Below are 15,284 nucleotides of genomic sequence, written 5' to 3' on the forward strand. Positions count from 1 at the left end.
AGTTAATTATTTTTATATATACCTAATATCTATGTTTGTATAATTCTATAGTTAACATCATTTCAATATGATCACAGAAAATTCCTAGATCTTCACAAGGTGATGTCAAAAATGACATTGAAAGGATCTGGACATTTTGAATAAATGTGATGATTATATGGTTCATAAAGATGTGTGACCACACACATCAATCTTTTAGAAGTTTTCTCAAGCACTCCTGAGAAATAATTTTTTTTCTGTCAGGTCCCAAAGAAAAGTTGTGCTATATGATAGTATCAGGGTTTACCTTTTCTGATCTCCGTGTATGATGCTGAAAATCTTAACATATGATTTTCATAGTTATATCAACACACTCAGTTTCACCGAAATTGAAGTCTGTGCAAATGAACACTAAAGCCCCAAGATATTTGTATATAATTTGTAAACATTTTTTTGTTTTCATATTTTTTCTATATCAACATTTGAAATTGTGTAAAAAGGACCGATTGTGATTGTAAAATTGCAATCGTGATTTTATTTTGTCCTCCAAATATACACAAATAATTCGCAGTTTTTGAACTGTGGTGTTTGGAATTTTGCTGTTGTATATTGCTTTTGTGTATTTGCCACCTGCACACAGAAATTTTCTGACAAATGGAAATGTCTTCTTAACACAGCGTTGTTTTATTTGCTGCAAAAAGGAATAAAAAAAACCTAACAACATGAAGTAGTTGCTTCGTTGTGGATTTCAATTCAAGTCTCTTCAGATGCATTTCTTGTTAACTTGTATTAATTCTCGTGGGGGAAAGTGCTTTAAAAACTCAATTGAAATGGAAAGGACGTACAAGGTGTGTATAAATGCACACAAGATAAAATGGATGTCTGATAAAGCGCAGAGATGCAGAAGTATCACTGTTAATGAAATTGGATTGTACAAGGTATATTTTTCCTATTTTGGAAGGCCTTCACTTGGTCATAGACAACAAACCATGCCCACCTTGCTCTCTCCAAGCTGATGCTGAATCAAACTTCTACTAGAAACATTTTTTTATTTGATAACACAGCTCACCAATCATTTCTTATCACGATTTCCCCATAACTTTTGGAAACTTTTCCCTCATGTGTAATACATTAGCAATCCTTTTAAAATATTGAAAATTTCTCACTGAATCAATTCTGTTTTTCATTAATTAGAGACTATAAAGACTGACTAATCGAGATCAGAAATTCGTACCTGGATTTTATTGTAGTTCTTATTGATGAAATTTCTAGTTAATGTATTTTTCCTTCATCGTCCTATGTTTTTCTACTGTGATATTTGTGTTAAGGCGAAGGGAATGCTGAGTATTTTTTTTTTTTTTGCTTTTTCTTTCTTGGTTTTTCGTTCTTTGAGTATCAGAAGCATTTTGTTTATGGTAACTGATAGGGTACAAAATACTTCTATTTTATCAAAATCCACAGTACAACTTAAATGTATAATCAAAAATATGTAAAAGAGAGTCTTTATCACAGCATATTTTCCTCAGACTGAAAGAGATATTCATTATATGTATAATTGTTATTTAGATGTTATATCAAAATCTGGCAAAGACTCTGAAATTTGAACATGAAGGCGTAATCCTCATTTACGAAGTTTCTCCTGTATTTTTGTTCATCTTAGAAATGGAAAAGATTCAAATTTGAAAGGGGAGATAAAATATGATCTCACTGAGTCTCTTATCAAATCAACATTTAAAAAAGAACTTCTTGGATGACCAAATCGTGTAGGAGTACAGGAAAATAATTACATTTGTATGTGTTTAGACTTTCCAAAATTTTATAACTGGACAGAATTGATAAAGAATAACTGCCTTTCAACAGATAGCGATTACACTTTCTTCCAACGTTGACAGCCGTGGACATCCGAAGCAGGGCAGTGCTATATATTTGTAGAATATTTTATGTATCCTCTGCCAATTATAAGCCGCTTCACGTTTTCCATGGTGATGATAGCAGGTGGATATGTCTTTAAGTTTAGTATTTTATCTTTTTAACTGAAATTGGTATCTTTAGCTTAGATTCTTAGCACAGGAGGTCAGATTAGAATTGTAGGTGTGAATGTCTTCTTCCTATCTCAAGCTAAAGATCAGATTGGAATAGAGGGTGTAAATGTCTTCTTCCTATCGCAGGCTAAAGATCAGATTAGAATAGTGGGTGTAAATGTCCTATCTCAAGCTACCTTCATTGTTTGATCCTGTTCAGCTTTTTGTATTGATTTCCCCATAAGATACACCAATTCAATCTGTTTTTTTATAACGTCTTAGAATAAAATGCTAAATTTAGATTCATGAAACCCAATAGCTTATTTTTACATTTCTATAAAAGGATGTGTATTATGTAATTTTACGCCAAGTGTGAATTTAACGACAGTATAGCTTGATTATTATGATGTTTTGCTTTCACAATAAGAATATCGTAACTGGTGTATAAAATAAGTGAGATATTTCGGACACAGGTGCTGCAAGTGAGACTACCATAATACTCAAAGCTGTTAATAAATAAAGAGTACAGAGTAATATTGATAGATAATTACATTTTATAACAATTGAAATTAATATTAATTAGTACTTATATTGATGCATTGGTTGATGTCTATTTATTCGTCGTAAGCGCAATTATATCAGACTTAAGACAAGCATAATTTCTTCTTTTAGTTGTTTCTATATCATTTCAAATGTTTAAAAAATCAATAATAATTTTCAAAGAATAATTTGATTGAGACAGTTTACATTGTATAACATCCTAAGGAGTGATGAAGATAAGATTTCACTGTAACTCGTCCTATGCTGTGATTGTTGAATCACTGACAGCTAAGTGGTTGGATTGCAGCCTTTGGTTGTGAACAGCTCTCCATCATGAAACCTGGCAGAAAATTGCAAATAATTGATTGAATTACTTATATCTGCTTTCTAAGTTTAGGAAAAGGTCTTGTGTCAATATCAGATAGCTGTATGAACAAGTACAGAAATGTTAAATTTTTCATATCTAAATCAAATTAGCCTTTTTTATTGATTGAGTGATTGTGTTAAAGAAAGTAACCTCTCCGACCAATGAAATTTGAAAAATAAGAAATAAGCTGAATTTAACATCTTAATACAAAAAAAGGGATACCAGTGGTTTAGACATATGCCATTCTTTAAATGAAAGGTGATCCAGAAATCCTATATTGCAATTTTTTTCAGTGTTTTTTAATGGCTTTGAGAATATTTTCAGTACTTCTCTTATCTTTATCTTGGGTAGACATGTTCGGGTTCAGACTCTTTATGACTATATCAGATAAAGACAGTGCAGATTTGAAATGTTTATCAATCTTCAAAAAGGGAGAGTGTAGAAATTCAAGGGAGATAACACTTTGTGGTATTAAGTTTAATTACAGGGATGAACTTTTACAAATCCAAATCTTCACTTGATATCCAGTATCCATTGACGGTACATTTAAGCTGGAGAGTTTTTCTTTCAACTGATTAATAAACATTTGATGTTTCTAGACAGAATTTATGTTGCATGTAAATTTGTATCAAGTTTATGTTGCATGTAAGGAAGTCGTTTGGGAATGGCTTATCTGTTTTCAAATGATTATTAGTTACGTTCAAACATAGGGGCGGACAACTCTTATGGAGAAAATTATCAAGACAAAAAGATTTTTACCCTAGACCATTTGAACATGCTTCATTAATTGTTAATGATGCTCACAGTTAAAAAAATTGGTGTCTCTCACATTGAAGGGCAGATGACTCTTTGAAGGAATAAAAGACTGCTGCTGTAGATTGTTTTCATGTTAAAGAGACGTTTATAAAGTATCAGATTGTCACAGAGGTCTGTCACAATGAGATTGAAAATGTCTGGTCCTCGTGTGTCATGTCAATTATCTTCTAAACATCTTGAATTTGATCAGTTAGTGGTGGAATGATGTAATATCCAAACCGTTTGTTTGTCACACGTTCACAGACTTTAGTTATGAAGAATGTTTAGGTTGCAGGGTCTCACAATTTATCCTACAGTTCATCAGACACTTAATCATGTTTCCAATCAGCTTTCAATGAAAAAAAATACGTCCTCACCATTGATCCCGAGAATTAACGAATGATCTCTGCGACAATCGCGTAGCCATATTGTCATGACACATAAGGATGTGTGTGGCTTAAAGTATTGATGTTAACTCTCCCGTGTCAAAGAACGTAAGCTTCATTATTGTCTCAATAAAAAGGACGAGGTAATCACTGACAGAGACGGAGCTCTGTATATTGATGCTTTAGCGAAGTCGACTTTGGCAGTCAAAGGAGGCGTTACCTGATACATTGTAAGATACAGGTATATCAATCAATGATTTTGTATTCAGGAAGAATAAAAATTATAAGATCCGCACCAACACTTTATCTCAGATGAATACTACATTCCACAGAATGAACAGTAAAACCCACTCAGATACTTCAATCTCAAGGCAAATACTAAAAGCTAGACGATTATAGACAGGATGATAATGCACTAGAACAAACAATGTTGTTGTTGCATAGCAGTTTAATTTGTTTGATTAAAACTCAGTTAAAAGTGTGGAGACATGTTAATGTAACGTAGGCTTGAAACTTGAGCTGCCACGTATAAATCTTCAATCCAATGTCGAACTGAAGTGTTTTGGACCATTATTCATGATCAACAGCAGTTGTTTTTGTTTTCATGGGATGGGTGTCTTTTTAAGAGTTACTATGGTACAATATGGGATGATTGTGTATTGAAGCTATTATGGTACAATATTGATGTCTTTTATAGTTATTTGGGTATAGTATGAGATGGGTGTCTTTTGAAGTTATTATGGTACAATATAAGATGGGTGTGTTTTACAGTTACTACAATATGAGATGGGTGTCTTTTGAAGATATTATGGTACAATATAGGATGGGCGTGTTTTACAGTTACTACAATATGAGATGGGTGTCTTTTGAAGATATTATGGTACAATATAAGATGGGAGTGTTTTACAGTTATTACAATATGAGATGGGTGCCTTTTGAAGATATTATGGTACAATATAGGATGGGAGTGTTTTACAGTTATTACAATATGAGATGGGTGCCTTTTATTGTTATTATGGTACAATAAAGTCTTTGCCAATTCATTTAGCATTACAACTAGCTAAAGTGGCCTCATCACAAATATCATTGTGATCTGTCTGTCCTAACCCATACTGTTTTAGATGTTTAACGATTAAGGGAAAATAGGTCAATTTGATCTCTCTCTGTCATCAAGTAACAGGAATTTGTTACAATTAGTTATTTGACCATTTTGTTTCCTAGAGAAGTTCCATACACGAAGAAACACTACTTCTTGTCAGGAGGCAATAATTAAACCAGGAAGTCAGGAGTTATCGAGAAGTGATCACTCTTTGTGAAAGAGATGCGGTTCTATGTGTCTAGTTGCAAGAGGTCAGCGGTGCTACTTTATTCCAATTTTACAGAAAACAACAAGTCAACGACCACTGAACATTCAATGACTCCTGAAGTCTCAGATGGTTATCAAGATGGAAAACTGGCTGTGAAGTTGAAATTAGTCAAGTCACAGTTTGAAGTTTGGTTAGAATTAGCTATCACTTACATTCTTGTTGCTGTCTGAGAAAGGAAAGCAGAAAGTTTTTTAAGATGAAAAATATTTACTATTAGTTTATTGAGATGAAGATATTTTCGGTGTATCTGTTTGTTTATATTTATTTGCTTGTCCCCTTTTTAATTTTTAAATTGTAAATTTTTTGTGGTCAGATTTTATCTTTATCAGTTACCAAACAAAAAATGCCTTATATTATGAGTTAGGTGATGTTTTAAGGGAATAAATTTGTCCTTAAATCAAGTCCCTTCCCATAGGGTAAATGTTAAGATTTAGAGAGTGTTCATTGGTTGTGAACAATGTTAATGTTACTATTTTAAAAGTGAACACTATGCAAAAATGAAGACTGTGGGCTTATTAGTGAACAGGAGCTTGTTTACAGATATGTACGGTATGTTTATTAAATCTCGATTGATAAGATTTAATGACATTAATACTTCTAAGGAGTCCAGAAACTCTTGAGAAAAAGGAAAGAAAAAATTCCAATCTTCTTTTGAAAAGTCAATGACAACTTGTGCACTCTGCTGATACTTCATCACTGGCCTAGTCTGTGCAGGCTTCTCACTTAAACCCTATAGCTTTTGATGATATGATTATGCTGAATTGTTCTAACCCGCAGTGCATGCAACAGTATTGATATTTGTCCCCATCAGTGGTAATAGGGCAGGGATCGGATGCTGGTACTATTGAAAATGTCACAGCATTCTTGGGGTAGGATGTCTCTGGTCATTTGCCTTCATTGTTTGCTTTTTGTTATCATATGGGATTATTAAATCAGTGCTACACAATTGCTTGTAACAGATGAGGGGCTTTGTGCCCGCTTCAGTGTGGCTTTTTGTCATGGTATTAGGGTTCTAGAGAATAGTTAAGGACAAGACCCTGAATAAAAATATTGTGCTACAGAAATAGAGCCAGACTCCAATCGACATAGCATAAAAAACAGAATTGCTTGGCTTTGAAATTTTGATGCAATTATGTCTCCGAGTTATAGTAACAAGATCAAGGATTCTTCATCTTCCCTCAATTATATGATCACTTCAACATTCAAGTGTCCGAAACGCTTTTCTGCATCCTCTACACCCCTACAATGTATTGTAGACTGGACTAATGTAATTGGAAGGAGAGTTCAAATAGCTTTACAGAGAGTCTCTAGCTGGTTTTAGAAACGATCACAGAACCTGTCCTGCTCCAAGACTCTCAGGCGATATCTTTGACAATCACTTGCACTGATTTATTGTAACTATGTCTCAAGCTTCTTGAATATAGAATGTAATTGGTTAGTAATGTTTTGTTGGTCTTCCCATCATACAATGTAAATTAGACCCAATATATCATCCCCCCACTTTCTAAGGATATTTAGGCATGCAGTAGTGTCTGCCAGTGTAATAAGTACAATAAGCCCAGGGGACAACACATAACCTTTAAATTGGTGAGATGGGCTTATTACAGGACATTATCATTTGTTGCCCTTTCTACTGAAACTGCAATAGATGTGGTCCCCAGTTTATAATCAGGTATGGCAAACATACTACAATATATGCAAATTTATCAAGGTCAATAACTGTGTCACATACTAAAATGAGGTCACATCAATGTTTCTGTTGAAAATTTGATTTTAATTCACCGCAATAAAACCATAGCTTCTGGACTAATTTTCAACAAAATATTTCCTTTATTTTGTGGTACTATAGTGTGTGCAACTTCAATGGCACTATGCTGTAAGTGAGAGGCAATGTTTCAAATATCTTTTGTTTCAAGTTGAATGAAATGTTCTTAATGACTCTTTAAAATTACATTTACCTTTATTATCATTTCAAAAATATAAGATGAATATCATCATTTGCTACATATTTTATCAAATAACAAGGCACCTTTTAATTCAGATTATAACATTTGTTTTTTATTAATTTTGGTTAGTTAGTAACCTCCTAAGTTTCAAAATTTAGGCCTTTGGAATTCTGTGGAGATTGAATTGTTCTTTCTTAAGAACGATTCTTTGTGAATGTCGATAACGATTTGAAAGACAATTATGAGCTGTGATAGTTCTTTAATGATTGACCAATGGTTCCAGCAGTTATAAACACCCTATAGTGTGGAGGTCACTGCTGTTAGGTGGTAAACATTTATCCATCATTCCGACACTAAATTAAAATTCCGAGTCCATGTGTGGATCGTTATTGTCTCCCTGAACTGATCTTATTAAACAGAGGATGTGTAGTGACCATTTATAGAAGAAAATAATCATTGGCCTTCGGTGCCATCAGTTATCTGTTCATGTGGTCGGAGGCTGTGCTACCATCTCCTACTGTGGCCACTGTGGGATTCATCACAGGAAGTCGCTGACAGCAGTGTCACATACTGTCGTCAGGGTATGGCTGTTTATGGTCGCTTGGACAGTTTGAGGTGTTGACTGGCCAGGGATTTATTTCCCAATCTATCGACCATTAACCGTGTGATACATTACTTCACACTTTGTTCGACCTGAGCTTCTGTATAAATTACTAGAAGGAGTAAATTGAATTAAATCCATCCACAAAAACATCTGTTGTGCTTGCAGGGTTTTCTCCCCTGATTTAATTTGTCTTGTACAGAAGTTATTCTTGGTATCATTCTTCATCAGGTTAAAGTATCATTTTAACTACAAATATGATATTTAAATCATTCCTTTGAGAGTACCTGATCTAGAAATTAGGGTCAGCCAGTTACACATGCTATTATCTGAGTTTTCATATCCCCCCTTTCCCTGTTTAGGAACATTGTGTTTTAAGGCATTATAATAGTGATACCAACCCCTGCGTTTATGTTGTTAATTCACGACTTCACCTTTTACGGGATTTTGATTCAATAATAAAAAATGAAAATATGAAGAGTTTCAGAATTTCAAGGTCAAGGTTACAGTGACTATGAAAGTATTTTTGGGAAATCGTAAACTCATCTACATAAGATTTGCTGCTATGAAAGCTATGAATGGTATTCAGGTGGAATAGAGCTGAGCTACGAAAGCAAATTCGTAATGATGTCAATGTTACACTGGACTGTAATTAAAATTTTGCCATGTCTATATCGTTACAGGATCTTCAGGCAGAAGTTGATGCGAACAAGAGCACATACGACTCTCTGAACTCTGCTGGGAATCAACTGGCTCGCAACATGGTGGCGACCGACGCACAAAAGCTCCACCGACGTCTGGAGGAGATGAACCAGCGATGGATCAACCTGATGACTAAGTCCATGGAAATAAGGTACGGCAGACTTAAATATTTCTGCGCTAAAAGTGTTTTGCTGAAATATGGTAGTGCTACTTGTAGCTTCAGTATATTGTTATATACAGAAGTCATTGCTAATGCATGAATTTATTGTGGCACTTATTCGACAAAAAGTGATAATGTACAGAAATATTGATTGCGTTATATCGTGTTCACGGACTACGTGTACGTTTGTAATATATAACGTTTTATTTCTTCAATTTTCAACATTTGAAAGCCATAAGTGCTTTTCAGTCCTATTTAACTGCCCCTTCCATCACAGTAACCTTTAAATATATGTGTAATCCATGTTTGTCCATTATGTTCCACCAGTCTGAATCAATGCCATATCTTCAGATCTTCCAGACAGAATTTACGGACAGAATTTACACCTATAGTATCATAACATCAAATGCTACACCACACCTAACTTATTTTATGAAAGTCGTTATCTGTCAAGGTTAAAGGTCAGAGGTCACATTTGACAACTTAAGAATCTCATCAAATATTGATGCTTGTGCACATGGTAGCATGGGGGCATTTATTTCTTGCAGACATTTCTAAGTTCTCAAATGATATTGAACTTATCAGCTTGCAATTGGTGCTGAGGTCTATCATTTAATGATATTTCATTACATTTTCTTGAATTGATCTTGAAACAACTTTTTGAAGCTAAAATGGCTGCCACAGATTTCTAATGAAATTATTTGCACTTGTTACATAAAAGGTTTTAACCCTGATAGCACAGTTTCAAAAAATATAAGAACAGACACATTTAAAAAGAAACTATGTAAGAGTTATCTTTCTTTATTGTGAAGCTTAAAAGATTTTAGATCAAAGATCAAGGACTAGATGTAATAACAGTGACTAATGTTCCTGTGAGTGTTCGAAGAAATAAACTTAAGGAAAAAGATGTTCAGAAATGAAGAATTTACATATGCATTCATTTAAAAATTTCCATTTAAATGCATACACAACATATTCATAGAACTTGCAAGAACTGCGTGTGATTCTAAATAAAATTTTCATCTAATCGATTCGCCATGAATTCTTGCTGCTGTATTTGTGTGCCTATGTACCTACTAATAACGTTTATAATGACTGTCAGATACCGGATGCAGAGTCATTTAAATAGATTTCCCTCTAATCAATACACAAATATAGGGAAATTTGAATTAAGTTATCAATCACGCCAGGAATTCGCTCATAGTTGGCTGTATAATTAATTCCAAGATACTTCGTGTTCCTGCTTCAAAATAGCATCACTATACGCCACGACTTACATTAGAAGACGATTATTGAAAATTGTTTCTGAGGACAAGAATCTAGACCATGTAACGGAGACATTTTGGAATTGTATCAGTGGTTAAAGTATTGAAGTTAGTTGTGACTATGAATTTAATATTAGAAGAAATGGTGACATTTGCGAAACAATTTGTTATACATAGTTTTTTATCCTTGTTAGGTTAAATTGTGTTTGTGTCAAACCTGTCTATAAAGGCCATCTGTTTAAAGATATCTGTCTATAATGGACACCTGTATATAAAGACCACTGGCTTTGTATCCCAATATATACAGAAAAGTCTCTAAAATAATTGGAATACCTGTATAAATGCTTTCTTTGTTACCTACCTATAAATACTACTGCTTTTATATCCAAGGTCAGTATGATAAAACTATATGATAATTGAACCTCTATATAAGGCCAATTGACTATAAAGACCACTTTTCTCAGGCTTGATTACACACCAATAAGATCGTGTAAATATGATATAAAAATGGTACTTACAATTACACTCATAAAAACTTGTCTAGTTGCAATAAAAACAGCACTTATATATACTTCTATATTTTTGGTCACTGATAATGAAAAACAAACAAATCGAACAAATAAACAGAAGAAAAGCAGTATGAACCGGTTAACAAGGCAAGAAATTTTTATTAATAAGTAAGTGTATTTGAGTGGAAAGGTGTCCTTGTCAAGAGGAAAGCTAAACATTGACTAATTCATCACAGCGTTGACAGCCTAGAAGGAAACATTTGATATACAGTTTAATAAAACTGCACGACTTGTGATTGAAAAGATTTACCTTGTCAGTCATTTGTATATTAGTTTATAAATTTAATACACCTGGGGCAAAACAGTTTTCACCTACGTTTGTGAAGGAGCATATTTTCCTTCACTGCTTTCTTCAAGTGCAGTTTTAAGAATTGAATTCAAGAGAATTCATAACAGATTACTGGCTTCTGATCTCAATTTCAGTTTTCTATATATGTAGTCAGCTTAATTGAGCAGCTTAAATTCTATTGATATCAATTTGGTTCTGTATATGATGTTAATTCAGGGCCTATTAGGGTACACCCAGGCCATTAAGATATAGACTAATTACTGAGTGTAGAGCAGGGTCTGGTCTAGAGTAGATAACAGTGACCTGATCTGGTATGGTATCGGAGACCTATGTTAATCTATGTGAAATGTCTCCCACATAAAGTTTTCTCTAAGTTAATTCTCCTAATATGTGTACGTAGTTAATTGAATGAGCCCAGATAGTAATGTGGACAGAACGGCCGGGAAATGCTCCAATCTAACCTAATTTACATTTTGTGAATTAGTTAAAGGACATGAATCATAAATATATGTACATTCACAACTAGAACCTGTACCGATCATTTGATAAACGTCTTGTCAAAGTCAAAGTACCATTAAAATCATGCCACTTTTGCAGTGTCATGCATAATGCTGTGGTTGTCGTCATCTAGGAGTCATAAATTGTATTCAGCAAGGATTGTTAGGCGGTAACAGGCTAGCTGTGGTCTACAATTTTCTTCCTACTGAAGGATATACAACATGTTATAAAGGAATTTATACGTTCGTCTCAATGTTCTTCAATGGATTATGCAGAATTTTTACGACAGGATGTTAAATTTTTATTTTCTTTCAATTGTCTTCCAGTTGTGAATTAATTGATTGATGTGATCAATCTGCAAAAGGTATATTCTACGTATAGGCTTTATGTCAATATATCATCAACACGTTCACAGGAGTGGTATTCTGGATTTTTACATATAGATTAAAAAAACAATCCAATATATACAACGTTTATTGGATAGTCAGAGGTCTGTGTGTACAACACTGTGAACACGGTTGGTGCAGTCAGCATAAAGAAGACCTTCTGAGTGCTATCCGTTAAAATGAAATACGTGGCTTTAGTTGGAAGAAATAATGGATTTATTCCACGACCCGGCACAGTCCACTTCATTGCCCTTGTTGGTTGTCGCAAGGAATGGGTGTCCAGATCGATAGTGTCCAATGGCCACACCGAATCTGGTCGGCGCCGCAAGAAAAAACGTGTGCACTGGTCAGTTCAAAACAAGGTTTCTCACTCACACAAATAAACATGGGTAATCAGGTGTGATGTAGTGATATTGATGTCAACTACTGGTCTTACGAAGGTTAATCTGGGCACTGTTGGGGCAAATGCATTGTCTACTGAGTTTAGTCAAGCTGTTTTTATCACCTTTATTCAGAATGCAAACAGCAGTGTAAGCATATCACAAGTTGAGTAAAATATCATAAGGGGTGTGCCATTTTACCTTGGAGTTTTTCTTTGGTCTTGTCATTATAGACAATGAGGGAAAATTATCTTCTTCGGTTATTTTGGACATCAGGCATGCAGCACTATTTTAAGGTAATACTTGTAAAGTGTTGCTATGTAAAAGTGTAAAGTATGAAATTCAATTTTTCTTTTTCTCATTTCAGGGGTAGACTCGAAAGTAATGCAGAACAATGGCTCCACCTAGTAAACACATTACAGGATCTGATTGGCTGGCTTTTGACCAAACAGCAAGAGCTCCACAAACAACGACCAATTGGAGGGGACCTTTTAACTCTTCAAAGTCAAAGCGAGGAAAACAGGGTATGTTTCCACTTAGACATCGATTTAATGGACCTGAAATAGCCTACAGTGTTATTCTTTGTATTCTTAGCTTCATGTGTTGTCAAAAAGATTAAAAAAAACTTAGATGTACTTAAGAAGGTCATGACCTCAATACCAAAATATAATTATAATCCCCTCACATGAAATGGTGTATTGTTTTGGCAGGGGAAGATCCATCAATATTTTGTGTAGATATTGCCTTAACGTCCATTTGATTTGTGGAAATTCAAAATGCTGAATATTATAACTGTGATTTGTGTTAAAGTTATCTCCCTTACCAATTATGCTCGTGTTTTGTTTCAGATATTTATCTACCTTTAACATATTTTAAAAGTATTCTGGACTAGTGGTGAAATATAATCAGTGTTTTTTTTATTCATCAATGCCTTTAATTGTGTCATCAGAGAAAGAATAATGTGTCATTATTTCTCGTGTACTGTTTACTTTGTCATCAGTTATTGTGTACCATTCTACTACATGTATCATCAATTGTTGCTCCATTCTCTTAGACATCGGATAATTTACAGATAATTCCATGTTTCTTTTATGCCATCATTACATCAACTTTTGGTGTCAAGATGATCTCGTCTCCCTCTTTATATTGAGGCAAAGTGGATCTTGTGTGTATTTCCCCAAAGGACAACTTTTAAAAAAATTAGATCTGTTTCTTGTGTATAGGAGTGGTCACTCTTAACTTATCTCATTGTCTGTCCAGTAAAATTTATCTCCTTATTTGCACTATCAGAGACTACGCCGACAATTAGACACAAAGAGACCTATTATAGAACAGAGTCTGGAGGCTGGGCGTCATTACCTGAGAGAGGAAGGAGAAGACAAGCGTCTCAGTACAGATAGTGGTGAAAGTAGTGAACATGGTGAGACACAAGAATCTTAATCCCATATTGCTTCACCAATCACAAACATAGATTTAGAAAATAGTTAAATAATGACTTTTAGGTAATCAGGAAGTGAAAAATTATTATTTTCTCTTGAATTTGTAATTTCAAGTAAGGCTCCAACTTTTTTTTCTTTTTCTTTTTTCAAATTTTATTTTTAAGAATCAAACTTTTTTATATGGAAGCCTCAATTAAAGTTTTGAATAAAGTTCTGATATATATAATATAATCATTTATCAATTATCAAAGTAAACAACAACATTGATTTAGCTATCATATAACAGGAAAGAATTCTCTCATATAAAACTGATACAAGGGCAGCGATTGGCTAGTTAACATCTGGTATCATCTTCTATGTTATCAATTAATCACAGTTAATAGAAAACACTCATGTTTTAAACACAGCACAGATGTTGCTAATGGCGGGCATGACCATAACTCATAATTGACTTCCTGTTTTCAGAGGAAGTACCGCCTACAGAAACATCACCTGAAAAAGAGGCTCGCCATCTAATCAAGAAAATCCGTCGTCAAGTGAGACTGCTCAATAGGAAGTGGGTGGAAATTAATCAAGGATGTAATGAGTGGCAGGCTAGAATAGAGGAAGTCACGGAGGTAGGGGACATAACTCTAATTGATACTTCTCGTCTGATTAGGTTTGAGAGTTCGAAGGTTATCGTATTTCTCAAGAACCAGCTACCTGAGATAGGAAATATACAGATCATTTTACAGATGTCCGTGATGATGGTCAAATGTTGTAAATATGATGTTGAAATCTTCAAATTTATTTGGAACAGTTGATAATTACAAATTATTTCTGAGTCATATGCATTTTGTTTATTACTTTTTTAATCATGTGTTTTACAGAAAATGGTAGTTCTTCAGGACGGTTTAGAAAATTTGAACAGTCGACTCAGGGAAGCAGAACAGGAAAAAACAAAATGGCCACCAATAGCTGACATGATTATAGAAAATCTACCCACAGAAATAGAAAATATAAAAGTGAGCAACTGTTTTTATCAATTTAAATGTCAGGGAAATTCTATACTCCTGTTAAAAGCTTTCACGGGACTTTTTATGACATGGCATTGGCCATCAGTCTGTCGAACATCAAATGCATTATATTTGTATAATTTACATAAATTTGCAATTTGCTCATTATGTATTGTAAATGAAAATTAAAAAAAAAAAAAAAAAGTTTATTACAGGAAAGTTGTTCAATAGTTAGGGGTAGGTCTAAATGAAAACATGAATATATGCTATATTAACCTCAGGTGTTATCTATGACCATTTATTGCTGTTGAAAACAGGCATATCAGAAAACATACGCACCAATCCAGGGCCAGGTTGACAGTGTGAATGACCGTGCCAATGAACTCCAAAACCTCAAAGTAATACTCAACCATGTGAACGTCCACAGACTGGAAGACTACAACACTCGATGGCAGGAGCTACAGATTGCCGTGGAGGATCGCCTTAGAGACCTACAAGAAGCTCTTCGGGACTTCGGCCCCGACTCTCAACACTTTCTTTCAGGTAACATTATCAAGTTGAGGAAGGGAAAAATAAAAAAAAAAAAAACGCATTACTGG

At 34.2% G+C, this 15,284-nt stretch overlaps 1 protein-coding gene across 1 annotated transcript in view; it reads left to right on the plus strand.

The window, feature by feature from the left end:
- The window catches only part of LOC132564996 (dystrophin-like), a gene marked incomplete at its 3' end in the record, with an annotated part of 240,840 nt that overhangs the window by 214,745 nt on the left and 10,811 nt on the right, over positions 1-15,284 (plus strand). The window contains exons 50-55 of the mRNA XM_060229602.1: positions 8,686-8,855; positions 12,619-12,775; positions 13,542-13,671; positions 14,156-14,307; positions 14,560-14,694; positions 15,003-15,228. Of these exons, the coding sequence (XP_060085585.1) occupies positions 8,686-8,855; positions 12,619-12,775; positions 13,542-13,671; positions 14,156-14,307; positions 14,560-14,694; positions 15,003-15,228 (970 nt within the window). The remainder of the gene's footprint in view (positions 1-8,685; positions 8,856-12,618; positions 12,776-13,541; positions 13,672-14,155; positions 14,308-14,559; positions 14,695-15,002; positions 15,229-15,284) is intronic.

The sequence above is a fragment of the Ylistrum balloti genome, unplaced genomic scaffold (genome assembly GCF_031769215.1).
Source record: "Ylistrum balloti isolate Yb309-2 unplaced genomic scaffold, AGI_CSIRO_Ybal_v1 Utg369686, whole genome shotgun sequence".
NCBI lineage: Eukaryota > Metazoa > Mollusca > Bivalvia > Pectinida > Pectinidae > Ylistrum > Ylistrum balloti.